We start from the raw sequence: 25,854 nt of genomic DNA on the forward strand, positions 1-25,854 counted from the left end.
AGCTCATTGTTTGAGATCGATGATAAACTAAAATACACACATAACTACATAATTGCATAAATGCTACAAAGGAGAAGTAAAGTGAACTCTAGTTGATAGGTGCTACAAAGAGGAGCACAGTGACCCAGTTAGAGGGTTCGGTCAGTCAGTCAGTCAGTTCAGTCACTCAGTCGTGTCTGACTCTTTGTGACCCCGTGGACTGCAGCATGCCAGGCTTCCCTGTCCATCACCAGCTCCCAGAACTTACTCAAACTCATGTTCATCGAGTCGTTGATGCCATCCAAGTATGTCATCCTCTGTCGTTCCCTTCTCCTCCCGCCTTCAGCCTTTCCAAGTATCAGGGTCCTTTCCAATGAGTCAGTTCCAATGAGTCAGTTAGAGGGTTGGGGAAAACTTAAGAGGAAAAAATGTAGTCTCACAAATAACAAGAAAGGGTATGTGTAATGTCCAATTAGTGTCCACTGAAGTGTCAAATGTCAAATGCTGGCAAGAACCACCAAAAACAAGCATCCACAGAGTCTTGTTTAGAGTTAACAAGTTGAAGGTTGTAGGGGAGGTGAGCAAAGTGGTGCTGTTAAAGCTTGGTTGGAGGCAGGTGAGATGCAAGGATATGAGGAGAGCAGGTGTGAAGAGTTCCACGTGTATGCTGTAAAGAGAAGAAAGGCACGAACATGCTTAAAGTCTGGGGGGATGGCTCTGACAAAGAAGGTGAAGGTGCTAGAGAACGAGCTAACCCACTGCATCAGGGCCTGAGAAGACAGGCTACAGAAGATGGCACTTAGGGATGAGGATACTCTGGCATAGTCAGAGGGCGAAGATGGACAGAGTGAAGTGTGGGTTGCTTTGAACTGCAAAAAAATGAAGCAATTCCTAAGAACAAAACCAATTGGTTTGTAAATTCTTTGCAAAGAAAGATGGGAAGGTCAAAAGTGACCAGGGACGAGATGAGCTCATGTTAGAGAGAAGGGGAGAGTAAGATGGTGAGGGGTCCCCAGTTTGATGGACCTCACTGAAGTGGGAACCCTTTGTATCTACTCTCGTCTAATCTCATCTGGTTCTCATCTAAGTCTGGTTATCATTCCACTTTACTACAGCCGTTCTGTAATTGAAACACAATTTTTGTTGTTGTTGTAAATTAGTCACAGGCTTTACTAGACACTCTGGAAAATAAGATGAGTGAAATTCAGACCCTCTATGAAGGAGATTATCCAGTCCTGTGGTATCTCAGACACGGGCCATAATGACCAGACCTGTTTTAATCCTGTCAGGAGTTTAGAAGGAGGATTCCCCTCCAGACACTGCTCCTCTGGGCTGTAAGATCTAGGGTGTGTCACTCACAGTGTCTGGGAGTTACAGGGGCCTGAGTCACTCTAGGTGTCCAGAGAGTGGACGGGGAGACACCGTGACGTCATACCAGCTAGAGCTTAATGGCCACTGGGGAATGCTGGGAGCTCTCTGACAGCGGTCTGGTGCCCTAACGTAATTGTTTTTCATCTGTCTCCTTCACAAGACTGCAGGCTCCATGAGGACACGTTTTTTGTTTGCCTGGTTTGCTACCGAATACCCCACCCTTCATAGAGTGACTTGGCAAATGTTTATTAAATGAACACATCAATGATAAATTTTGTAGAAGCCATTGCTTACTTTGTGAAAGGCTTTTTGTCTCAAAGTGAGTGAAATCACTTAGTCGTGTTCGACTCTTAGCGACCCCATGGACTGCAGCCTACCATGCTCGTCCATCCATGGGATTTTCCAGGCAAGAGTACTGGAGGGGGGTGCCATTGCCTTCTCCTTTGTCTCAAAGAATGAGTGCAAATGGAACCAAAGAAATGCCCCATGCTTGTTCTTTATGGTCTGTCCCTCTGGATAAATAACAAATAAAGCAGAAGAGGGGGTGGAAACTTGGTCTCTTATTCACCTTTAGGATTCAGCGCTGATGGAAGCGGAGGAGCCCCAGCATGGAGCCTCAACTCCCATCCTTGCCGGAGCAGAATTCCCAGTTATCCAGGCAGCTCCCATGAGGAGCAGCCAGACCCCTGCCTTGGAGCCTTCAGTCGAAGAGGGCGAGGACCAGTGGTGTCAGTGGGCCAAGGGCCACACACTCTTGGATACCCAGCAGAGACACGTGAGGGATGTGAATGACCGTGCAGCTGAGAGCATGAGCTCTCTCCTCAATGAAGCCTCTGCAGAGGTGGAGACCGACCAGGAAACCCTGACGGCTGAGGCCTGTGACGACACCCCCTCATGCCGGGAGGCCAGGCCCCAGAGCCTGGCAGATGGACAGGCAAGGACGCCAGCTTCCCTGGAGCTCCGGGCCTGCCCTGACCAGGGTGACAGTCCAGACACAGCCTGGGTATCCAGGGGCCTGGGCGGCAGCATGGAGGTGGACTTGAGACCAGGACTCACGTCTTTGATATTGGAAACGGGACAAGCAGAAGGGAAGGAGGAAACGTCCCCCGACGCCTGTGCCCGGACCAGACGCGGGCCTTCCTGTGACGACGAGCACCCGGCCGAGCCCTGTCGGCCCCTGGCGGACTCGGAGTGTGGACCTGCCAGGCAGCAAAGTCCAGGCCCCTGGTGTCTCCAGGGAACTGAGGGGCTGGAAGAAGGGGGACTTCAGGGAGAGGCTGCTGGCTCTGCTGGGCTTTCTGGGGCTCCAGAGCAGATGGGAGAGCAGGTTAAAGGTGCAGAGGAAGAAGGGAGACAGAAACAGCAGCAGATGCAAAATGATGTCGTGCTCGCAGGTCAAGGAGAAAGAGAGGGGCGGTGCCGTGGGGAGGAGTTGGGGAGTCTGAGTTATAGGGAGGGGGACTGGAGGACTCAGAGCCACAGGGATCTAGAACAAGGGGAGCAGAAGGGGAGGGAGTCAACAGGGCCAGAGGAGAATGAGGTGGATGCTCAGGATGGGGAGAATCAAAGCTCAGCAAGTAAGTCAGAGAAAAGAAGTGGAAAGCCGGACGATCCGGGTGTACAGCGGGAAGCCAAGGCCCCAGAAGGGCAGGAGGAGGAGGTGGGGTCATCAGAGGAGGAACCAGGGGGCGGGGAGGGGGAGGACACACCCGGGGGAGGAGGAGAAGAGAGCTGCATAGAACCAGGAGAGCGTGAGGGTCCCACTGCGCTGGCTCTGGTCGCCCCCGAGGTCTCTCCTCCCTGTGACCTGCCTCTAGAGGCCTCTTCTCCCCCAACCAGGATCCCGGGGACTCAGACAGAGCCTGGAACTGAGGTTCTGTCCCCCGTAGCTCCGAGTCCTGCGCCAGAACCCACAGGATGCTCCCACCAGCCCTTTTCTTTACCTGGTTCCTGTCCTGCCGAGGAGTCCCTGGACCCAGAAACTGCTCATCACCACCAGAAAGAGGGCTCTGAGCTGAGGCAGGAGACCGCATGCAGCGGGGGTGCTGAGGTGGTCTCTGCCTACAGTCCCTCTGCAACCCCTTCAAGGAGCCCAGAGGCAGCTGCGCCCAGTCCTCCTGAAGGGCCCCCTGGCACGACTGCCACAGCACCAGCTCATCCCCTGGCTGCCTGTCCCAGGAGGGAGCCTTCTGTCCTTGCCTGTTCTCCAGAAACCTCCAGAGCCTCTCACCCGCCCGATAGTCCATCTCCCCATGGGGCTCCTGAGACCCCCCCAGCGGCCCACTATGGCTTCCCCTTGGCGGGCCGGGCCAGCCCCCCGGGGTCCCTGGGCAGCCCCACCGGAACGGTCCAGCCCATGAGGAGCAACTCCTTCCCTGGGTCTCACGGGACAGAGGCAGCCCCACACCTGGTGGGAATATCCCTGTCCTCCTCCCACTCAGAGTTGCCACAGAGGCCCCCCAAACCTGTCATCTATGGCTCTGTGCTCCCAAGAAGAGGCAGGAGAAGCATAAGGGACTGCACCATTATTCCGGAAGCCTCGAGTTCACCACCCGCTCCGGGGCAGGACTTTGGAGAACCGGCCTCAAATCCAGCCACGGCCGGCAGCGCCCCCAGCAGTCAGCCGTGGGGCCCCGAGAAGCACTGGGCCTTTGCCCCCGGGTTTCCTGCCTGTGGCTCCTCCCCAACCCCTGTCACCCCCGTAGACCTGAGGATCCATGAACCTCCACCCCTGCCTCCCCCGGAGAGGAGGCCCATCCAGCCCTCCACGGTGGAGCGAGACGGCCATCTCCCTGCGGGGGTCCCCACGCTGAAGCGGTACAGCCATCCTCCACCACTCACCCTGGGTCCGGGGCTCCACGGCCCCCCAGCCCACGTTCCCAACCCCTTGGTGGCAAGGGAGCACCGGCCGCTGCCCTCCACGCCGGACGCGCCAGCCCACTCTCAGCACTCTGTCTCCCCCAGGCAGAGATACAACAAGCCGTTACCCCCCACCCCCCACGCCCCCCAGCCCCACCACCCTCTTGTCTCCTGTAGCATCTCAAGGATCTACAAGCCTCTCCCTCCTGTCCCTATCCTGGATCCTCCCACTGAACCGCCCCCTCTGCCCCCAAAGTCCAAGGGGAGGAGCAGGAGCTCGCAGGGAGGACGCGTGAACTCAGGGGATCAAGGCAGGCCGAGGCCTGTTGGTGAAGAGCGGACCGTGTCCACCCCGCCTTCTGCAGGCCGGGTCTCCTGGCCTCCAGCCACAGGCCGGGCAACCGACCCTTTGGCTGCCGTCGGCAGGTGTAAGAGTGACGTGCCCCCAGGCCTGGCTTTCAGTAACATGACGGCCCTTCTACACCCCTCTTCCCCGACCACCCCATGGACTCCAGAGGTCCAGCGACCCACCTTTGAACCCGGGCTCTCAGAAGAGTCCGAAGCCCCTGCCAGAGGGTCGTGGAGAAGAACAACCCCGCAGGAAGGAAGCAATGGCCTGAGGAGGTCAGAGGTAGGCCCGGCGAGGCAGCCGGAGAGACCGGGCCACGTCCTCCTGGAGAAGGCGTCGAGCTGGCCCCATCGACGGGACCCAAGAAGGCCGGCGGAGGACGGCAGTGAGGCGGCGGTGGTCCCTGGTGAGGGGTCGAATAAGCACAAGGACTGGCATCGGCAGGGCCTGCGAAGACCCTCCATCCTCCCCGAGAGCCCTGAAGGTGAGTGCGGAGCCGGGACCCCAGGGACCTCGCCTCAGGGCAGACTCTGTCCGGCTCTCCCCTCCTCATCTGTCTTCTGTCCTCCAGGCTCCTGCTGATCCCCCTGCTAGCTTCCCCCACCCACGTGCCCAGCCCCAAGCAGGGGAAAGTCCTCTAGGACGTCTCTGAGCTCATGGCAAGACTTTCTTCTCCCCTTCCATCTCTCTCACTTTACTGTGGTGTGCACTTTGATGGTGCATCTCTTTTTACCAACGTTGTTCTGCAGGCCCCCCTGCCTTGCGCCTGCCACCGCCACCCCTGAGTACTTTCCAGTTACAAACACTTGCTCGATGCCCTTCCACTAGCAGAGAAGGCATCTCCTCCTTGTCCGGTTCACGTTCTGATGCAGTGGACGGGGACGGACCTGGCACCAGTGTCCTTAAATGCTTTCGACTCGGGCTCTTCCCTTTCTCATAGACTCCCAGTTGAACCTTTAGCCTGCGCCCCCATGCCTACATCTCCCACTCTAGGTCTTAGGTTCCTTGACTTTGTCTGAACGCCCCCTCGAAATCTGTTACTTTACCCATTTTCCAGTTTCAGACACAAGAGGTCCCACCATAGAAGGATCTCCTGGCCTGTCGGATGCCATTGTTTTCCGGTGAGTCACCCTCTCTCCCAGTGGGTACAGTTTTCTCTCTTTCCTAGGATACTGAGATTTTCATTAGCTGACACAGGTGCTGGGACCATGTCTTTTCCAGGGGTGGGGAGGGGAAGGGACATACACCAGGATTCCAGGGTAGGGAGATCTTTCGTCTACATGGTTCTTGCACCTGAATCCCAATCTCCCATCCCTCTAGACCCTTTGGCCATGAACTAAACCCTGCCGTAAAAGTTCAGCGTGACATCCATAAGAGCTTCGAACTATGCCAAAGTGCGTCAGGCTACAGCTTGCCTCTTCAGAGGCTTTGGCCGTGATATTCTAGCACGTGCCCCAGTCATCAGAGGTTGTCTTATTTCTCGTCGCCTGGGGCTTCTCCATGTCTGATGGCCAGCAAGCACCATGGAGCCCTTCTTTATCCCACAGGGAGAAAAAGCCAAAGGAGGTGATGGGAAGCTTTTCAAGACGGTGCTCCAAGCTCATCAACTCCTGTAAGTACCTATGGACTGTGGACTGCGTGAGTGTTTGGCCTGAGCCAGAGAGGGTTTCGTGGCCATCAGCGGTGGGACTTGGCCGTCTGTAGGGAGAGATGCTGGGAGAGCCACGGGGCTTGGTGAGCTTGTGTTTCAGAGCCTCAACTCCCCGTCTCCTTAACTCTCTCCCTCTCCCGCACCTCTTCACCCCTGTAGCTCAGCTGCTTTATCAGGAATACAGTGATGTGTTTCTGAACAAGGAGATTCAGAGCCAGCAGCGGCTGGACAGCCTGACGGAGGCACCGGGGCCCATGTCGCCCCGGCAGCCCCGAAAGGCCCTGGTCTCCTCCGAGTCCTACCTGCGTCGCCTCTCCATGGCCTCCAGCGGCTCGCTGTGGCAGGAGATCCCCGTGGTGCGTAACAGCACCGTGCTGCTCTCCATGACCCACGAAGACCAGAAGCTTCAGGAGGTACCACCGGGGCGGGCTGGGGCGGGGGCTGCAGAAGGGCAAGCAGGGTCTCCTCTGTTCACGTCCGCGTCTCCTGCTCACCGCCATCACCGCCGCCGCCACCCCCACGAGCGGGCTGTCCCTACCACCCTCACCACCAGACGCCGGGTCATCCCCAGCTTGCTGGTTCGAATTGCTTTGTGAACATCACCACTCTCCCCCCATCTACCTGCTTCTCACTCCATTGACCATTTACTGCTCTGTATTACTGGTTTGAGCTCATATAAATTGACCGTGCCCCTGAATTCAATGGGAGGAGTATATGCTCAATCTAGTTAGTCTAGCTTCAGGCTAGACTTACATTTCCCTCTTCAAACAAAGGTTCAGCCTACACTGATGTTTTCCTCTTCAACCAAGACGCATGCAGGGGCTTTTTGCTATTCCCTTGCTGAGTGGCCCTTGTAGCTGTCCTGTGGTTCATGGGTCTCATAGTGGCTTTTGAATGACCATCAGGCTCTGCTTGGTCCTTCCTTCCAATAGCAAGACTACAGTAAAGGCTGTTGGTCTCATGTTAAGTTACTATCATTAATATGTTTTACATGGAGAGCTTATCTTAATAATCAATCTAAAATATGGGTTAAACCTTCCTTCCTGGGAAGATGATATGGCACAATGGAAAGGCATTACGGAACAATGTTTAAGCATTTAGGTTCTGGCGTAAATGACCTAGACCCACTTTAATATTTGCTAGCTATTTAACTTGGGCCAAATTATTGAGTTGGCCAAAAAGTTCATTCAGGATTTTCCATAAGATGTTATGGAAAAATCTAAATAAACTTTTTGGCTAGCCCAATACTTGATCTTTCCAAGCTTCTGTTTCCTCATTTGTAAAACTTGGTTGCAAAGAATTCCTGGGAGAACCAAAAAAAGATAAATGCTATTTACAGTATTTATAGTAGTGCTATTTACAATGGCTAAGACATGGAAGCAACCTGTATGTCCATTAATAACTGAAGAGTTAAAGAAGATGTGGTGTGTATACAAACAGACTCACAGACGTAGAAAACAAATTTATGGTTACCAAGAATGAGTATAAATTAGGAACTTGGGTTTCGTAGATGCACACTACTATATATAAAATTAGGAACTTGGGTTTCGTAGATGCACACTACTATATATAAAATTGATAAACAACAAGGACTAACTGTGTATCAGGGACTATATTCAATATTTTGTAATAACCTATAATGGAAAAGAATCTGTAAAAGAATATATATATGTGTATGAATATGTTTGTATCAGTCAGTTCAGTTCAGTCACTCAGTCGTGTCCGACTCTTTGCTACCCCATGGACTGCAGCACGCCAGGCCTCCCTGTCCATCACCAACTGCTGGAGTTTATCCAGACTCATGTCCATTGAGTCGGTGATGCCATCCAATCATCTCATCCTCTGTCACCCCCTTCTCCTTCTGCCCTAAATCTTTCCCAGCATCAGGGTCTTTTCAAATGAGTCAGCTCTTCGCATCAGGTGGTCAAAGTATTGGAGTTTCAGCTTCAACATCAGTCCTTCCAATGAACACCCAGGACTGATGTCCTTTAGGATGGACTGGTTGGATCTCCTTGCAGTCCAAGGGACTCTCAAGAGTCCTCCAACACCACAGTTCAAAAGCCTCAATTCTTCAGTGCTCAGCTTTCTTTATAGTTCAACTCTCACATCCATACATGACTACTGGAAAAACCTTGACTAGACAGACCTTTGTTGGCAAAGTAATGTCTCTGCTTTTCAATATGCTGTCTAGGTTGGTCATAACTTTCCTTCCAAGGAGTACGCGTCTTTTAATTTCATGGCTGCAATCACCATCTGCAGTGATTTTGGAGCCCAGAAAAGTAAAGTCAGCCATTGTTTCCACTGTTTCCCCATCTATTTGCCTTGAAGTGATGGGACCGGATGCCATGATCTTAGTTTTCTGAATGTTGAGCTTTAAGCCACCTTTTTCACTCTCCTCTTTCACTTTCATCAAGAAGCTTTTTAGTTCTTCTTCACTTTCTGCCATAAGGGTGGTGTCATCTGCATATCTGAGGTTATTGATATTTTTCCCAGCAACCTTGACTCCAGCTTGTGCTTCTTCCAGCCCAGCATTTCTCATGATGTACTCTGCATAGAAGTTAAATAAGCAGGGTGACAATATACAGCCTTGACATACTCCTCTTCCTATTTGGAACCAGTCTGTTGTTCCATGTCCAGTTCTAACTGTTGCTTCCTGACCTGCATACAGGTTTATCAAGAGGCAGGTCAGGTGGTCTGGTATTCCCATATCTTTCAGAATTTTCCACAGTTTATTGTGATCCACACAGTCAAAGGTTTTGGCATAGTCAATAAAGCAGAAATATGTATGTATATATGTATGTATTTTGCATGTGTATATGTGTGTGTGTAACTGAATTCTGTACTCTGCTGTACACTTGAAACATTGTAAATCAACTATACTTCAATTGAAAAATAATTTTTTAAAAGTTCCTAGTGCATAGTAATCAGTCAAAAAATGTTTATCACTTATTTTTTTATTGAAGTATAGTTGATTTACAGTATTATATTAGTGGTTCAGCATTTTTATCGGTTATTTTTTGTTTAAAGTTATTAGAAAATAATGGCTATATTTCCTTGTGTTGTGAAATATATCCTGTTGCTTATTTATTTTATACATAATAGTGTTTACCTCTTCATCTGAAACCCTTATCTTGCCCTTCTCTTCTTCCTTATCCCCACTGGTAACCCTAGGTGTTCTCATATATGCGAGTGTGTTTCTGTTTTTATTATATACATTTGCTTGTTTTATTTTTAAGTTCCACATACAGTAGTCTACAGAACATGGACTATTTGTTTTTCTCTTTCTAACTTATTTCACTCAGCATAATACTCTCTAGTTCCATCCATGTTGTTGGAAATGGCATGATTTCATTATTTTTATGGCCAAGTAGTATTCCATTGTGTGTGTGTGTGTGTGTGTGTGTGTATTTGTATGTATGTATGTATACCATGTCTTCTTTATCCATTCATCTGTTGATAGACACTTAGGTTGCTTCAGTATCTTGGCTCTTGTAAATAGAGCTGGGATGAACATTGGGGTACATTAATCTTTTTGAATTAGTGTTTTCATTTTCTTTGATATATACCCAACAGTGGAATTCCTGAATCATATGTTAGTTCTATTTTTAGTTTTTTGAGATACTACCATACTGTTTTCCATAGTGACGGCACCTAATTACAATCTCACCAATAGTGTACTAGGATTCTCTTTTCTTCAAGTCTTTGCCGATAATTGTTATTTGTAGACCTTTAGATGATGGCCATTTGACAGGTGTGAGGTGATTTCTTCTAAGTTTGATTTCCACTTCTCTGATGATTAGTAGTGTTGAGCATTTCTTCATGTGCCTGTTGGCTATCTGTATATCTTCTTTGGAGAAATGTCTATTCAGGTCATCTGTCTATTTTTTAGTCAGGTTGTTTGCTCTTTTGGTATTGAGTCTTATGAGCTATTTATGTACTTTGGGTGTTAAGCCATTATCAATCACATAATTTGCAATAGGTTGTCTTTTTGTTTGTTAGTGGTTTCCTTTGCTATGCAAAAGCTTTTAGGTTTAATTAGGCCTCGTTTGTTTATCTTTGCTTTTATTTATTTTGCCTTAGGTGATAGATCCAAAAACATATTGCTACAATTTTTGTCAAAGAGTGTTCTGCCTATGTTTTTTAGGCATTTTATGGTTTCTGGTCTTACACTTAGGTCTTTAATTCATTTTGAGCTGGTATATAATGTAATCCCTATCAAGAGACCCATGACATTTTTCACCAAACTAAAATAAATAACCCTAAAATTTATGTGGAACCATAAAAGACCCCAAACTGCAAAGGAATTTTGAGGAAAAAAGAATAAGCTAGAGGTGTCATGCTCCTTGATTTCAGACTATAGTACAAAGTTTCAATAATCAGTATTATACTGGCATTGAAACAGATACATAGATCAGTGTAGCAGAGCAGAGAGCCCAGAAATGAATGCATCCACTTGTGGTCTATTTGTTGTTGCTGTTCAGTTGCTCAGTTGTGTTGGACTCTTTGTGACCCCATGGACTGCAGCCTGCCAGGCTTCCCTGTCCTTCGCTATCCCCCGGAGTTTACTCAAACTCATGGCCATTGAGTCAGTGATGCCATCCAACCATCTCATCCTGTTTTCCCCTTCTCCTCCTGCCCTCAATCTTTCCTAGCATCAGGGTCTTTTCCAAAGAGTCGGCTCTGATGCAAAGAGTCGGCTTTTTGCATCAGGTAGTCAAAGTATTGGATCTTCAGCTTCAGCATCGGTCCTTCCAATGAATATTCAGGACTGTTTCCCTTTAGGATTGACTGGTTTGACCTTCTTGCTGTCTAAGGGACTCTCAAGAGTCTTCTCCAACACCACAGTTCAAAAGCATCAATTCCTCAGTGCTCAACCTTCTTTATGATCCCAGCATCAGGGTCGCAGCATCAGGGTCTTTTCCAAAGAGTCGGCTCGGATGCTAAGAGTCGGCTCTTTGCATCAGGTAGTCAAAGTATTGGATCTTCAGCTTCAGCATCAGTCCTTTCAATGAATATTCAGGACTGTTTCCCTTTAGGATTGACTGGTTTGACCTTCTTGCTGTCTAAGGGACTCTCAAGAGTCTTCTCTAATACCACAGTTCAAAAGCATCAATTCCTTAGTGCTTAACTTTCTTTATGGTCCAACTCTCACATCCATACATGACTGTTGGAGAAACCATACCTTTGACTAGACGGACCTTTGTCAGCAAAGTGACGTCTCTGCTTTTTAATTTGCTGTCTACCTTTGTCATAGCTTTTCTTCCATGGAACAAGCACCTTTTAATTTTATGACTGCATTCATCATCTGCAGTGATTTTGGAGCCCAAGAAAATAAAGTCTGTCACTGTTTTCCTTTATTTTATGGTCTATTAATCTATGACAAAGGAGGCAAGTCTAGGTAATGGAGTAAAGACATAAGTGGTGTCTTCATAAGTGGTGCTAGGAAAACTGGACAGTTCCATGTAAAATAATGAGGTTAGGCCATTTCCTGACACTATATACAAAATATTTACTCTTTAGTTTCAAGTCAGACCTGAGTTTGAATCCTGTATTTATCATTTATTAGCAGCGTAACCTTAAGTTATATAACTTGACTAAATCTCTTTCCTCATCTAAAAATCAAGGATGGTAATGACTACTTTTCAGAGTTGCTGTGTGGTTTAAATGAAACAACTCTCATATAACTTTGAGCATGGTGTCTGGTACATTGTTATTGTTTAGTCACTAAGTTGTATCCAACTCTTTGCAAGTCCGTGGACTGTAGCCTGCCAGGCTCCTCTGTCCATGGGATTTCCCAGGCAAGAATACTGGAGTGTTCCTTCTCCAGGGGATCTTCCCAACCCAGGGATTGAAACCCACATCTCCTGCATTGGCAGGCGGGTTCTTAACCCCTGATGCACCAAAGAAGCCCATCTGGTACATAGGTTGATACATGTTAGTACCATACTCTTCCCTCCTTTCAGAAGTGGGAAGGAGTAAAATTTTGGCTGTAAGGATGTATAAATAAACAGTGCTTTACCGAGTTAAAGAGTTATAAATTTTTAGGTTTTTTGAAGCTCACACCTGAGGGCCTGGTGCTGACCTCAACTTTTAAAGCATGTGGGTGATATTTAGAAAATCACTGGTCTGCCCATATTTATGGACCAATGAGTGGGCAGGTGATATGAACCCTATAGCTGTTTCACCAACACCAGAATTCAAGGAAGTCTGCCAGCATTCCTGGGCCAGCGCTGGTCTCACGTTTCTGAGAAGAAAAGCCTCTGTGCTTATACAGATATATTCCTTTCCTGAATTAGCACTTCTGGGAAAAGGTGCTTTCACCAACTCCATTTCTTTTGCCTATCACGTTTTTTTTTTTCTTTTTTTTTGTGAGGAGGGGGGTCACTGTATCAACCCAGACAAGAAACCTGAGGTTCAGAGAGGTTAAATGAGCCACCCAAAGTCACATAAGGAGTGAATATTTGAGCCAGGATGCATGTGAAGCCTCAGTGTCCTGGTTCAGGGTTGCGTGTGAGTGGCCTCCAGCCGTGTCGTTAGTTATCCACGTCATCTCCCAGGTGTGTGCTCTTTCTCTTTTCTGTCCGTGCATCTGTCTTGAAGCTGCATGCCTGGGTGATGAACTTGACCAGCCCAGCTAGAGAACAGGGCTGTGAGTCACTGTGCCTCCTGCTGGAACTTCCCAACAATTGGGCTATTTCCATTAAACCACAATTGCACCATCTAAACCTCAAATATCCTGCTTCCTTCCATTGCTCCTCAAACCCCAACTTACCTTCCTCTTCCAGAGATCTCTAGTTCATTTAGGAGCTCTATCACTCACCCAGTTAAAGGGTGTTAGTCTCCCAGTCGTGTCCTACTCTTGGCAACCCCATGGACTACAGCCCACCAGGCTCCTCCGTCCATGGGACTTCCCAGACAAGAATACTGGAGTGGGTAGCCCTTTCCTTCTCCAGGGGATCTTCCCGACCCAGGGCTCAAACCCAGGTCTCCTGCAGTGAAGGCAGATCTTTACCCTCTGAGCCACCAGGGAAGCCCCAGTTACCAAACTGAAAAACAGGCATTAGCTGTGACTCTTCTTGTTCTTTAAGCTTCTATTTCTAGCAGATAACCAAGTGCTTCCAAATCTCCCTCCTATATCACTATGAAATTGACTTGTATCTCTCCATCCTCATGGCTATTTAGGCCTTTATCTCTCCTCTGGAATTATTATCATGGTTTCCTCATGTGTCTTTCTTGCCCCTTTTAATATTTTCTCCATGGTGTGCTCAGATATATCTTTATATAAAACAAATTAGACCAAGTTATCCCCCTACATAAAGGCTCTTCTCATTTCCCCATTGTCATGTTTTACCTTGTTAAGACAATCCTCAGACCTCCTCACTGTTTGCCTCTCCAGCTTCCTCTCCTTTGATACCCTTGCTTTCAATGATACTCAGTGTATCTGAGTTTCCTGAAAGCCTCATTTTCTCTTCCACCTCTGAGAGTTTGCACATGTCTTTCACTCAGCCTCAAATGTTCTGTCTCCTGAGATCAGGTTGGACTCTGATATTGACTATGAGCTCTAATAGGATGTGTCAGGCATACCACTGTATCCCTAAAATATTACACAGTGGCTAACATGCGCTAGGGATTCAATAAATGTTTCTAATTAGTCTTCCTCCTCCCTAATCTCTTAGGCCAAATTTGAGCTGATTGTGTCAGAGGCTTCCTACCTGCGCAGCTTGCATATAGCTGTGGATCACTTCCAACATTCAGAGCAGCTCCGGGCCACCCTTTCCAACCAGGATCACCAATGGCTCTTCTCTCGTTTGCAGGATGTGCGTGACGTCAGCACCATGTGAGCATTCCCTTCTCCCATAGACCACTCACTCAGCCTCATGCTCTTGGCCTGTAAACCTCTCGTTGGGTTTTTCCATTTTCAGAGCCCTCTCATTGCTCCCTGCATGATTCCCAGAGGCCGTAGGGATAGGGAGAGCAAGGAGAGGAGAAGAAGTGCAGGTGGATGGGAACAGTAATGGATAAATAAGTAAGAAATGCTTCCTGGATGGAGGTTTTGGCTGTCCTGGGGGCATGCACAGCGTTGGAGATGAGGCGCATGTGTGTTCAGTCATGTCCAACTCTGCGACCCCTTGGATCATAGCCTGCCAGGCTCCTCTGTCCATGGGATTTCCCAGGCAAGAATACTGGAGTGGGTAACCATTCCCTTCTCCAAGAGATGAGGTGGGAAACAGCTGACGATCAGAAAACCAGAACAAGATGAAAAGAAGGACAAGACATGGAATATTAGAACTAGAGACTTAGATCAGGGGCAAAGTAGCGGCAGAGGGAGCCCTGGTGCGTGACAAGGACTCTACAGCGAAGAACAGTCTGTAGATGTTACTGACTAATGGAGAGAAGAATTCCAAGCTCAAGCTACAGCAGGGGTCAGCCGACTCCTCACTTGAGACCCACAAGTCTCACGAGACTTGTTTCAACTCTGTGCAGGTTCCTTTCTGACCTGGAAGAGAACTTCGAGAACAACATCTTCACCTTCCAAGTGTGTGATGTGGTCCTGAACCACGCCCCCAACTTCCGCCGGGTCTACCTACCTTATGTCACCAACCAGACCTACCAGGAACGCACCTTCCAAAGCCTGCTGTGAGACCTCATCCCCCATTTGGTCCTCACTTGGGCCCTGCAGTGACCCCCAATAGCCAGCCCAGTGTGCCGCCCCCCGCCCCCGAGAGCACATGCTCTCGTGCCTGGCCTGCGATTGCCACCCCCACCCCACTTCCAGGACACCCTCAGCCATGCTCCCTGGGGCTCCTCTGCATCGGGTCCCCACCGTTCTTTCTCAACCTATAGATGTTCCATTGAGCCCCCACACCCCGCGCCTTCACTGTGTCCCCCATACGCCCTGCACCCCTCCTCACCCGAGGTTCCCTGCCCTGTAGGAATAGCAACAGCAGTTTCCGAGAGGTCCTGGAGAAGCTGGAGAGTGCCCCCATCTGCCAGCGCCTTTCCCTCAAGTCCTTCCTGATTCTGCCTTTCCAGCGCATCACCCGTCTCAAGCTCCTGCTCCAGGTACTACAAATCCCCCCTCAGCCTGCTCCCCTGAACCCAAAGGCTGGTCCATCCTTGTACGATGCTCCCACGCCCGGTGGACAGTGAGCTGTCTCCCCACGGCCCCCACCCTCCTTTCTCAGAATGGTTGGCTGCTACAGTTTGGTTCCTGACCCTCTCCATTGACCTCTGCCTCCTCTTTGCCCATCCCTTCTTTCCACCTGGCTCCTGCCTATGCCTTGTTCTATAGAACATTCTGAAGAGAACACAGCCTGGCTCTGCAGAGGAAGCAGAGGCCACGAAAGCACACCACGCCCTGGAGGAGGTAAGCGGCCACCATCCCTGCTCGGACCCCCTGATTGTCCTTCACAGAGAAGTCTGCCCCTGCCCCAGCCCAGGACTCCAGGAGGCACAAGTCCTGGCCAGTGCAATGGCTCAGCTGCCTCACTGCACCCACCAAACCTCCAAGCATTCACGCCGCTCAGCCACAAGGACACTCCACACCAAGGGACAGTCCCAGGTTACGTCTTCCTTTGATGCAGCCAGGAATGTTCTAGCAGGTCTCCACAAAGTAGACCCTCATCCTTGCGCTGTCCTTGCTCAGTTCCAGGCCGACAGAACGAGGAGAGCTATCACAGCCAGTTTCCAGATTTCTTGCAGGGGACTCAAAGCCTAGACCTCTTAACCAGGTTCTCTTCCTCTCTCCTCTCCCTGCTGAACACATAGCTGATCCGAGACTGCAATAACAATGTCCAGAGGATGCGACGGACGGAGGAGCTGATCTACCTGAGCCAGAAGATTGAGTTTGAGTGCAAAGTAAGTTCGTCCCTCGGGTCCCCATGGGTCACCTTCCAACATAGAACAGTCTCGCTCACAGTATCCCAGCCTCTAAGCTCCTTGCTGCACACCTTCTCTTCTGCCCTATTTCTGGAATACCCACATGCCTACTACCTCTTGTTGTTTAATGTAATTAAATGTACTTATTTTTAATTGAAGGATAATTGCTTTATAACATTGTGTTAGTTTCTTCCAAACATCAGCATGAATCAGCCATAGGTAAACATATGTCCCCTCTCCCTTCGTCCTCCGTCCCCATCCCCGCTTCTAGGTTTTTATAGAGCCCTGGTTTGAGTTTCCTCAGTCACACAGCAAACTCAATCTCTGTGATAGTGTTAAGGGGAAAATGGAAGATGCAGCTGTATATGTATTGCAGTATCTTATTTTTAGCGAAAAAATAGAATAAAAATCTATATGTATTTGCTTGTGTATTCATAAAGTAACTCTGGAAAGATACCTAAGAAATAAAGGACAGTGGTTACTTGATGGGGAGAGAGTGCTTTGAGACCTGGGCAGTGAGAGAGAACTTATCAATGTACACCTTTATAAAGATACACTTTTGGTAGTTGAATTATTCAATATTTTAGTCTCTATCTAGTCACCAAGGCAATATAAAATTGAATCCAGATAGAGGGCCAAAATCTGGCATCCAAATCCAGATTTAAAATCGACATTCCACGTTCAAATTTTGATTCAGAGCAGATACTATCCTTACCTCCCCTGAGGAGAGGGAAAATCCCTCCTCTACATGTTAATCAGTGTCCAGCACCCTTAGCATCATGCAAACTCCAGGCAGACCCCACTGAGCTCTCTGTATTCTCATCCACATCTGTTTCTGACTGCCCCTCTCACGTCTCAGGTTATAATCAAAGAAAGAAGAGACGTCAGAAGCACCCTAAACCTTGAACTTCTATGAGACACATCATATACTGGTCTCAGCTCTGGGGCATCGTCCACCCGCCCCAGTCAGATTATCCCATCTCTTTCTTCAGTTCTAGTGTCTAAAGCTGAGCGTTCTCATGGAGTCACTGTCCTGGGTTGAACCTTAGGGCATCTTCCATTTGTGTGAGCTGGGGACATGGGAGCCAGCCAGCAGTAGTCAGGAGACAGCAGTAGTCAGATGCTTCAGAGAGAAGCAGAGTTTAAGTGGATGGGCTGTGAGCAAGAAGGAAGATGTGAAGGGATCATCGTTGGTGGAGGGATGTCAGAGGAAAAGGCCTGGTGAGGAGGGGCCCGCCTGGGAGAAAGCCTCACGCGTGTCCCGTGTGTGACGCCACCTTCTTTCTCTTCCCTGCTCCGTACAGATATTCCCGCTCATTTCACAGTCACGCTGGCTGGTGAAGAGTGGAGAGCTCACGGCCCTGGAGTTCAGCGTCTCCCAGGCGCTGCGGAGGAAGCTGAACACTCGCCCCGTGCACCTGCACCTCTTCAACGACTGTCTGCTGCTGTCTCGGCCCCGAGAGTCAGTGACTGGAACGGGAGGCCGGAACGCGAGGGGGACGTGGGATGAGGCAAGAGGGAAGGACTAGAGGGGACAGAGAAGGGTCCTGTCCTGTAGAGGAACCTTCTCAACGGCTTGCCCCATGGAGCCCAGGTCATGACCTGGAGAAGAGGAGAAAAGATCCAAAGCCAAAGAGGGGATCCCACTGAATTACATCCTGAGATCACCCGGCAGGACCTCGACCATGTTACAGACAGGGCAAAATGCAGCATATTAGCCTATATCACGTTTTCGAATAAGTGTGTTGTCTCTGGACTTCCCTGGTGGCTTGGATGGTAAAAAATCTTCCTGCAATGCAGGAGACCTGGGTTTGATCCCTGGGTTCGGAAGATCCCCTGGAGGAGGAAATGGCAACCCACTTCAGTATTCTTGCCTGGAAAATCCTCATGGACAGAGGAGTCTGGTGGGCTACAGTCCACAGGGTCGCAAAGAGTCAGACACAACTGAGCAACTAACACACATTCTGGGCTGGGCTCAGCCTTCTAGCCTAGTGATACTTAGCCAGTTCCAGATCCTAACTCTTTGGTCATTAGAAACTTTATACTGGTTCTGTTTCTTCAACTCGTTAAAGTGGTGAGCATCCATTGCCCTGGATATGTGGTTGGCCAAGCCATTGACAGATCCCTTCCAGGGGCACGCTGACACCCTCTTATGGTTTTTCATGAGAATTTACAGGCTGAACATGCTAAAGACAGGGATTCTGAATTGTAAAGATAAGCAGATGGATGAAGTCCGACCACCCCAGCGTCAGACTGAAAAGCCTCGTGTTTTGCAGGGGTAGCCGATTCCTGGTATTCGATCATGCTCCCTTCTCTGCCGTCCGTGGGGAAAAGTGTGAGATGAAGCTGCACGGAGCTCACAAAAACCTCTTCCGACTCTTCCTGCGGCACAACGCTCAGGGCTCCCAGGCCGAGTTCCTCCTCCGCACGGAGACCCAGTGAGATGGGGCTGCTTGGGGGATTGCGGGGAGGGAGGGAAGACAGCCGGGCAAGGAAGAGGGACCAGGGCAGAAAACAGCTACAGCACCAGTCAGTCCATTCTGGACCAGGGAGCATCCCCAGACCAGCCTACAGCCAAACTCCTAGGGCTGACAGATGACTTTGAGGAGCCTGGGGGTGGGAGGAGGTGAAAAGTCGCTGTTACCACCAAGGGTTAGCATCTGTTATGCTAAGGACAAAGTGTGTAATTGGTTTACTGACATCCATGGCTGAATGTGTATGAGCCAGAAATTCCTCAGTGCCCAAGGCTGGAGGGTGTATGCATGAATAAGTCATGAACTGGATAAGCACTGGGTGCCTTTAGCTTTCTTTGCTCCCATCTTCCCACCCAGTCCTCTGTTGAACAGAAATCCATAGTATTGAGAACTTTGATTGTTTCATCTCTTCAATAATAATAATATTAGTAAAATATATTCACACATGCATACAGTGCAGAGTATTCAAAATAATGTCTAAAAGTCTGGTATACAGTACCTGCTATAATGAACAGTTGTATCTATTACAGCTGTTACAGAAGATATAAGAAACCTCTTCTTTGAACAGTTTGACCTGACACCTAATGGTCTAAGCGTCCTCACGTAGACACTTTACGGTTTTGTCCCACTGGAAGACACTTCAGGGTAGGATCAGTAATGCCTGTCCTCACTTATAGGACAGAGGAGCTGTACAGGTGGAAAATGTCACCAACGTCAGGTCATCAGATACAGACTCACATTCTTTGTCTAGTGCTTTGGGTAGTATCTTCCTGGAACAGTGATAGTGTCAGCTCTCAGTTACTCCAGCGTGGTTGGAGGCAGAGGCTCAGATAATAGAAAAACCTTCAGATAATTACAGAATTAGGCTTGGATCATATTGGGTTGGTCAGAAAATTCATTTGGAGTTTTCTATAACATCTTACAGAAAAACTGGAACAATCTTTTTGGCCAACCCAGTATTACATAACCAAAAAAAAAAAAAAAAAGGTAGATGCAGCTACCTGACCCAGTTATGATTACAAAATAATTTCGTCTCTGAGATATTTGACTGAAGGAAGGTGGGCAGGGTGTCAAAAAGTATGCAGAGTGATAGAGGGAATCTCAACTGAGCTGAACATTTCACTCAGTAGACTTCCCCAAATGGAAAGTCTATGTGTGCACAATTGACAGTTGACTTTATGCCTCTACTTGAAAGACACGAGATGCCCTTAAGAGGGTAAGCTTGGAAAGAGAAAGGGAAAGATAAATGGTGGCAAGACATATGAACATGTAATTCATGATCCGATCAAATTTCCACCCAAGCAGAGTCCCATTGACTTTTGTCCTAGATATCACTGAACTAGACAAGTCTTTCCCAGGGTCCCCCCGCTTCCCCACCTGCCCCTGTCCTGTACCCCCAGAGCTGCTGCTGAAGCATGACCCTGCTCTGTTTTTTCAGAAGTGAAAAGCTTCGCTGGATCTCAGCCTTGGCCATGCCGAGGGAGGAGTTGGACCTTCTGGAGTGTTATGGTGGGTGAAAGTCCCAGAGGGAGTACGAAGTGGTCAGAAGTCTGCTTTGGATGCAGTTTAGGAGGGTGGGTGGTACCGAGATGCATCTGCTTAAAACTGCTCATCACCTTGGCAATGCCACCCCTCCATACACTCCTTGCCTTGGGCAGTAGTTCACTCATTTTGAATATTCATCCTTTTAAATCTATCCTGCTGCGTGTTTGCCTAAATTTTACCAACTTAAAGGCTTGGGGAAATAAGGGGAGAAAGTCCATGTGGAGTGGAGTTTGGGGGTAGCAATACAGTAGATTTGTCCTGACCACCACCCCCCTGTACAGGATGACCTGAGACCCTGCCTCTACCCCAGGCTTCCAGGCAGCCACAGGCAGTCACAGACACACATTAGGAAGTGTCTGTATTGAGTCTCATAGCTGTCCTCCAGCAAGGACTCTCTAATTTACATCCAGAGAGGAACTGAACTCAAAGGAACATTGAACTTTTAGTGACTCAAAAGAACAAATACAGGGCACTTTGGAAAAGGACGTAGGAAAACTAGGATATAGATGGAGTCCTGTTCACTGTGCAATCCATCTGCTGCACTTCACTTTCTCAGAAGAGAAAGAAAGCAAGAAAATTCTTGCTCCATCGCTGTGGTCTTGTGAATGGGAGATTCAGACAAGCTAAGTACAGGTAACAGTGCATGGTCTATTTATTCTCTAAGAGAACCAGTGCAGTGTGGTAAAGCATAAAGAACCATAATCCCATGTAAGATAGAAGACTGTGGGTCAGGCATACTCTGGGGCTTCTTAATTTTGAACTTCAAAACTTTGGAAATTTCCCCTGGGTCACAAAACCACAGAAAATCCAGAATGTCCTTGAGCCATCTTGATCAGCTCAGTAATTCATAGAAAAGGAAACCGAAACGAAAGGGCATTTAGTGCTTAGATTATACCAGGAAGCCCACTGGATAAGTCTCATTTAGTCCCACATGTACCATGGAGAGAAGGAAGAATGAGTCTCAGAGTTTACAATGGAGTTGGAGAGGCAGAACATAAACTTGGAACAATTAGGTAAAAGATAAATGGTTTGTCGTAGACAGTTTTATAGGAGTTCAGAATCCAATGAGGATGAAAGACACAGGGAAGATTTCAGTGCTTAGCAGAATCTCAATTCTTTGTAACAGTGGTCACTAAAATGTGGTCACAACCTGTTTCTCAATTCATCTTCACTAGAGAGAGAGAATCTTTGATTCTTTTCAATGATGGCATTTCTATCTCCTAATCAACCATCATGGTCCCTGGGAGAAGATGGGGGCTTTTCCAATTGTCTCTCTTGTGTGTAACTTTCAACAGTTTAAACTCTTCTCTCCTCCAAGTCCTCTCAAGCTACCACCCCTGCAAGTCCTTCATGTTCTAGTGCCTGCCTTTCCTCACCCATCTCATGCTCTTCTCTTCCAAGACTCCCCACAAGTGCAGTGCCTTCGAGCCTACAAACCCCGAGAGAATGATGAGTTGGCGCTCGAGAAGGCAGACGTGGTGATGGTGACCCAGCAGAGCAGCGATGGTAAGAGGGGAATCCACAGGGGACAGGCTGGACGGTGGGACGGTGTGGGTGGATGTCCTCATTTCCTAGGGCTGCTCTAACAAAGCGCCACAAGTTGGGTGCCTTAAATGGGTAGAAATGTATCCTCTCATGGTTCTGGAGGCAAGAAGTCCATTCTGAAGACTCTAGGAAAAGGTCTTTCCTTGGTTCTTCCAGATTTGATGGCCCCAGCTGCCTTGGCATTTGGCAGTATCACTCCAAGCTCTATCTGAATTCTCTGTGTGTATAGGTGTTCACATTTCCCTCTTTTAATAAAGATACCAATTATATTGGGCTTCCCAGGTGGCTCAGTGGTAAAGAATCCACCTGCCAATGCAGGACACCTGGGTTTGATCCCTGGGTCGGGAAGATCCCCTGGAGGAGGAAATGGCAACCCACTCCAGTATTCTTGCCTGGAGAATCCTCATGGACAGAGGAACCTGGCAGGCTACAGTCCATGAGGTCATAAACGAGTCGGACACAACTAACAACTAAACAACAACAATCAGTTATACTGAATGAATGGCACACTCCGCTCAGGTATGACCTCATCTTACCCTCACTAATAACACCTGCAACAACTCTGCTCCCAAATAAGACCGCATTCTGAGGCTTTTGAGCTTAGCACTTCAACATATATTTTGAGGGAATACAGCTCACCCATAAGAGTAGAGAAGGCTCAGAATTGGGCACCTTCAGACTGTATCAGACCTAGAGCAGCCAGGGTGAGTGCATGGGGAGGCTGAATTCCCCATGCTGGGGACTCTCCAGTTCCTTTAGCCTTCAATTCACAAGTGCGTCCAGGAAGGAGGTCCGGGGGAAATTATTGTGAGTCTTTTCCAGGTAATTCTTCTTCCCACCCACCCTGTGCCCGTAGGCTGGCTGGAGGGCGTGAGACTGTCTGATGGGGAGCGAGGCTGGTTCCCTCTACAGCAAGTGGAGTTTATCTCCAACCCAGAGGTCCGCGCGCGGAACCTAAAGGAAGCCCACCGGGTCAAGACTGCCAAGCTGCAGCTGGTGGAGCAGCAGACCTAGCTGTTTTCTGGGAGGAAACCCCCGCGCTTAAGGATGAAATGTTCCTGGACAGGGCTGGCCCGGAACGTGGTGGTGGAGGCCTTCCACGCATCAGGAACTAGACCTTCTGAAGCCCAAGAACAACACCCAGCTGCCAGGAGCTAGTCCCAGGCCTCCTCTTTTTTTGTGCTTTGTACTTGGTGCGGGGATTTTGAGGGACTTTGCACTGGACTCTGAGAACCTTTTCTCATAGAAAAAGGGATCCACGGGGCCTACGCCAAGGAACTTGACTTCTCTTACCCCGCAGCTAAACGCTTTCAGAGTGCAGATTCGGAGCTGACCAGAGTTTCCATCATGGCCGTGTGTTAAACAGAATCTGACCCCCGTCCACTGGAGGGAGACGTTTAAGGAGGATGGACGAATCCGATGGGAGAGTTAACTCGGTGACCTTTTAAGGTATCTCCCAACCCTGGAGATGACCCGTAATTACAGGGCAAGGTCAGCGCCTGGGTCTCTGGGGTCTGTTGGCGGCTATGTGAGGTGACACGCTCTCACTCTAATAAAGGTGGCACTTCTCTGAGTGTTTTCTCCCCAGACTCCTGAGCACTGAGCGAGGTCCAGAACGTGGGATCCCATGGTTCAGATGTCATGAAAGCCCACGATGCTGACTGGGCTATAGCAGTGGCCGATTCTTTCTTTGACTCTGGAGAGCTTGGGCAATTTTTTCTGCTTGTACGGCCTCAGCGTTTGTATCAGGAAATAGAATGCGTTGATGGTTGATGAAAACTCCAAACCTTTTTTTACTGAACCCACAAGTTAAGGTCTAAGCTCGTTTAGGTGGATTTGGAACTGCTACTCAGGCTAGTCATGATTTCATATTTTGACTCTAGATGCTGTAAGGGTGTCGTCACCGCTGCTTCATCCTCTGTGTGAGAAAGAGCACGGTGCAGAATCCTAGAGTCCAGGTCACGAGACCTAACCTCCAGCTACTGCCTGTCTACTTCTCGGTTTCCTTACACGTAAAATGCAGAATCAAGCCACGTAACCTCCAGACTCCCATCCAGCTCTGTGATGTATGATTCTCTGTCTCCCACCAGGTTGCCTTTCTCAGTTGGAGAACATCTCCGCTTACATTTTTTTCTCATATCGAGCCGTCGCACAGCAACGGTACCTTCATCTTTTAAGTGGGCACACTGGTCCATCCCTGGACATTCCACCCCTCTGCTTTATCTTTGGTGGTGATGGTTCACTGGCTCAGTCATGTCCGACTCTTGCGACCCCGTGGGCTGTAGCCCCCAGGCTCCTCTGTCCATGAGGTTTCCCAGGCAGGATACTGGGTCGGGTTGCCTCTTGCTTTGCCATGCTTTATCTTTAGAGGGCCTCAGGGTAGAATTGCGCTGCAGCTTTGTACAAAGGTAAGAATAATACTATAAATTTGGTCTCATACCCAATTAACTGTGATATGACATGACAGTATCACTTTTGATAAAACATTTGTTTACAGTCCATCCTAAAATGTAAGTTAGCTTACTTAATCTTTAGAAAAGTTATCACTATTAAGTTAATTAAGTTCAGAATAATACTAATGTATCCTGAACAGGCTGACAGTGCTAAAAAAGTCTAAAATAGAGATGACTGTAGAGAAGTTCGATTGAGATTTTACATCTTTTCATAAAGCTAGCTTTTAAGTATTAATATATGTTAAATGTATATATTATAAGTAAACTAACAACTGATTCTTCTTAAAAGCAATAACAGTAATTTTGATCCAGATCTTTTGTTCACACCAGTATTTGAACACTGGCCATATGACTCAAAGAAAGCCATATCCAACCTTATATTTTCTAGGCAAACTCTCCCTTACTCTCCCAGGGAGATAAAATATTAACTTCTGAATGATATACATGTTAAAAAAAATGTTTTTAGTTAAATGACTGCTTCTTTGCTTGAAGTTGCTAAGGTTTTCTGAGCACCTGTAACGACTTCTGTTAAGGCTGAAAATGTCTTGAGGTATCTAACATATATTTGTTTAATCAGGTTATTCTCACCTAATCTGGGAAATTAAGAGACAATTGGCTTCTACTTGTCTTTAGATCCTTCGTTTTAAAGACGAAAAACAAGCGACAACAACAAAAAAGCTTAGATATGAATAATGTTTCCTGAATTGAATTACTACATTTTCATACTTTGGGTTTCAAAAAATTGGGCACAGTTCTTGTTATTGTCCCTTCCTTCTTCAGATTTTCAGAATTTAACTCAATTTATTCTTTAATCCTCATTGGCATCAGTGCATTAGAAACTTAGCAATTTCTTATGAGCTACTGTGAAAACAACTATTAGCCAACACTTTCTGGACAGACTGCATTTGAGGCGTATGTGACTATGGACGGTATTTTGTTGGCATCTTTTTGAGGAAAACCGTGCACAGTGTCTTTAGGAGTCCTATTCATTGCTCCTTTGCTGAACTGTAACAAGCTTGGCGCTTAAAATCCTGTAGGTATATGCTGAGTCACTTCCTTTAAATTTCCATCTGTCAATTTTATCCACTCACATGACTTAGAAAGCTGTTTTGTAAAGGTTATTTTCACCATCAGCTTTTCATTTAGAGTTAACTGTGATGTTATGATTCTTAGCGTTCGGCACTTACACTGTCACAGTCATTTATAATGACTTTAATAAGATCAGCTTACATGTCAGTGTCTGGAAGGCTCACAGTTGGAGATGTGTTTATTTCCCCTGATTTCATTTTCTCTTAAACAACTTCTATATCCACAACACAAAGTAAAATGGATTTTGGTGCTAGGATGATTGATTTTTTTTTTTTTATGTGGCCCATTTTTTAAAGTCTTTTATTGAACTTTTCACAATATCGCTTCTGTTTTATGTTTTGGTTTTTTGGGCATGAAGCACATGGCATCTTAGCTCCCCAACTAGGGATTGAACCTGCACCTCCAGCAGTGGAAGGCAAAATCTTAACCTCTAGACCTCCAGGGAAGTCCCTGTTTTGTTTTTATTAGTCTTTGGGATAGTTGTTTAAAAGTCTTTGAAAATGTAAAGAAATTACATTCCCTGGCTCTCCATTCACACACATATTTATCCCCCTGAAATAAACCCAGTTTCCTCTTGGACCCCATGTCGATCTACCCATAATTGTCTCTATTTAGTGATGCTCTCCTTATCATAACTTCTGGTTCATGAAGTCAGGTTAG

The 25,854-nt window shown here is 47.8% G+C and overlaps 1 protein-coding gene across 1 annotated transcript in view; it reads left to right on the top strand.

Moving 5' to 3' along the window:
* ARHGEF5 (Rho guanine nucleotide exchange factor 5) overlaps positions 1-25,438 on the top strand; it is a 30,893-nt gene extending 5,455 nt beyond the window's left edge. The window contains exons 2-15 of the mRNA XM_065939754.1: positions 1,925-5,042; positions 5,616-5,679; positions 6,106-6,170; positions 6,369-6,622; positions 13,886-14,046; positions 14,694-14,846; positions 15,143-15,272; positions 15,502-15,576; positions 15,978-16,067; positions 17,393-17,550; positions 18,365-18,526; positions 20,001-20,071; positions 21,509-21,613; positions 22,509-25,438. Of these exons, the coding sequence (XP_065795826.1) occupies positions 1,937-5,042; positions 5,616-5,679; positions 6,106-6,170; positions 6,369-6,622; positions 13,886-14,046; positions 14,694-14,846; positions 15,143-15,272; positions 15,502-15,576; positions 15,978-16,067; positions 17,393-17,550; positions 18,365-18,526; positions 20,001-20,071; positions 21,509-21,613; positions 22,509-22,666 (4,752 nt within the window). The 5' untranslated portion in view covers positions 1,925-1,936 and the 3' untranslated portion in view covers positions 22,667-25,438. The remainder of the gene's footprint in view (positions 1-1,924; positions 5,043-5,615; positions 5,680-6,105; positions 6,171-6,368; positions 6,623-13,885; positions 14,047-14,693; positions 14,847-15,142; positions 15,273-15,501; positions 15,577-15,977; positions 16,068-17,392; positions 17,551-18,364; positions 18,527-20,000; positions 20,072-21,508; positions 21,614-22,508) is intronic.
* The last annotated feature ends 416 nt before the right edge of the window (positions 25,439-25,854 follow it).

This window comes from Muntiacus reevesi, chromosome 6, assembly GCF_963930625.1.
Source record: "Muntiacus reevesi chromosome 6, mMunRee1.1, whole genome shotgun sequence".
In the NCBI taxonomy this organism is placed as follows: Eukaryota; Metazoa; Chordata; class Mammalia; order Artiodactyla; family Cervidae; genus Muntiacus; species Muntiacus reevesi.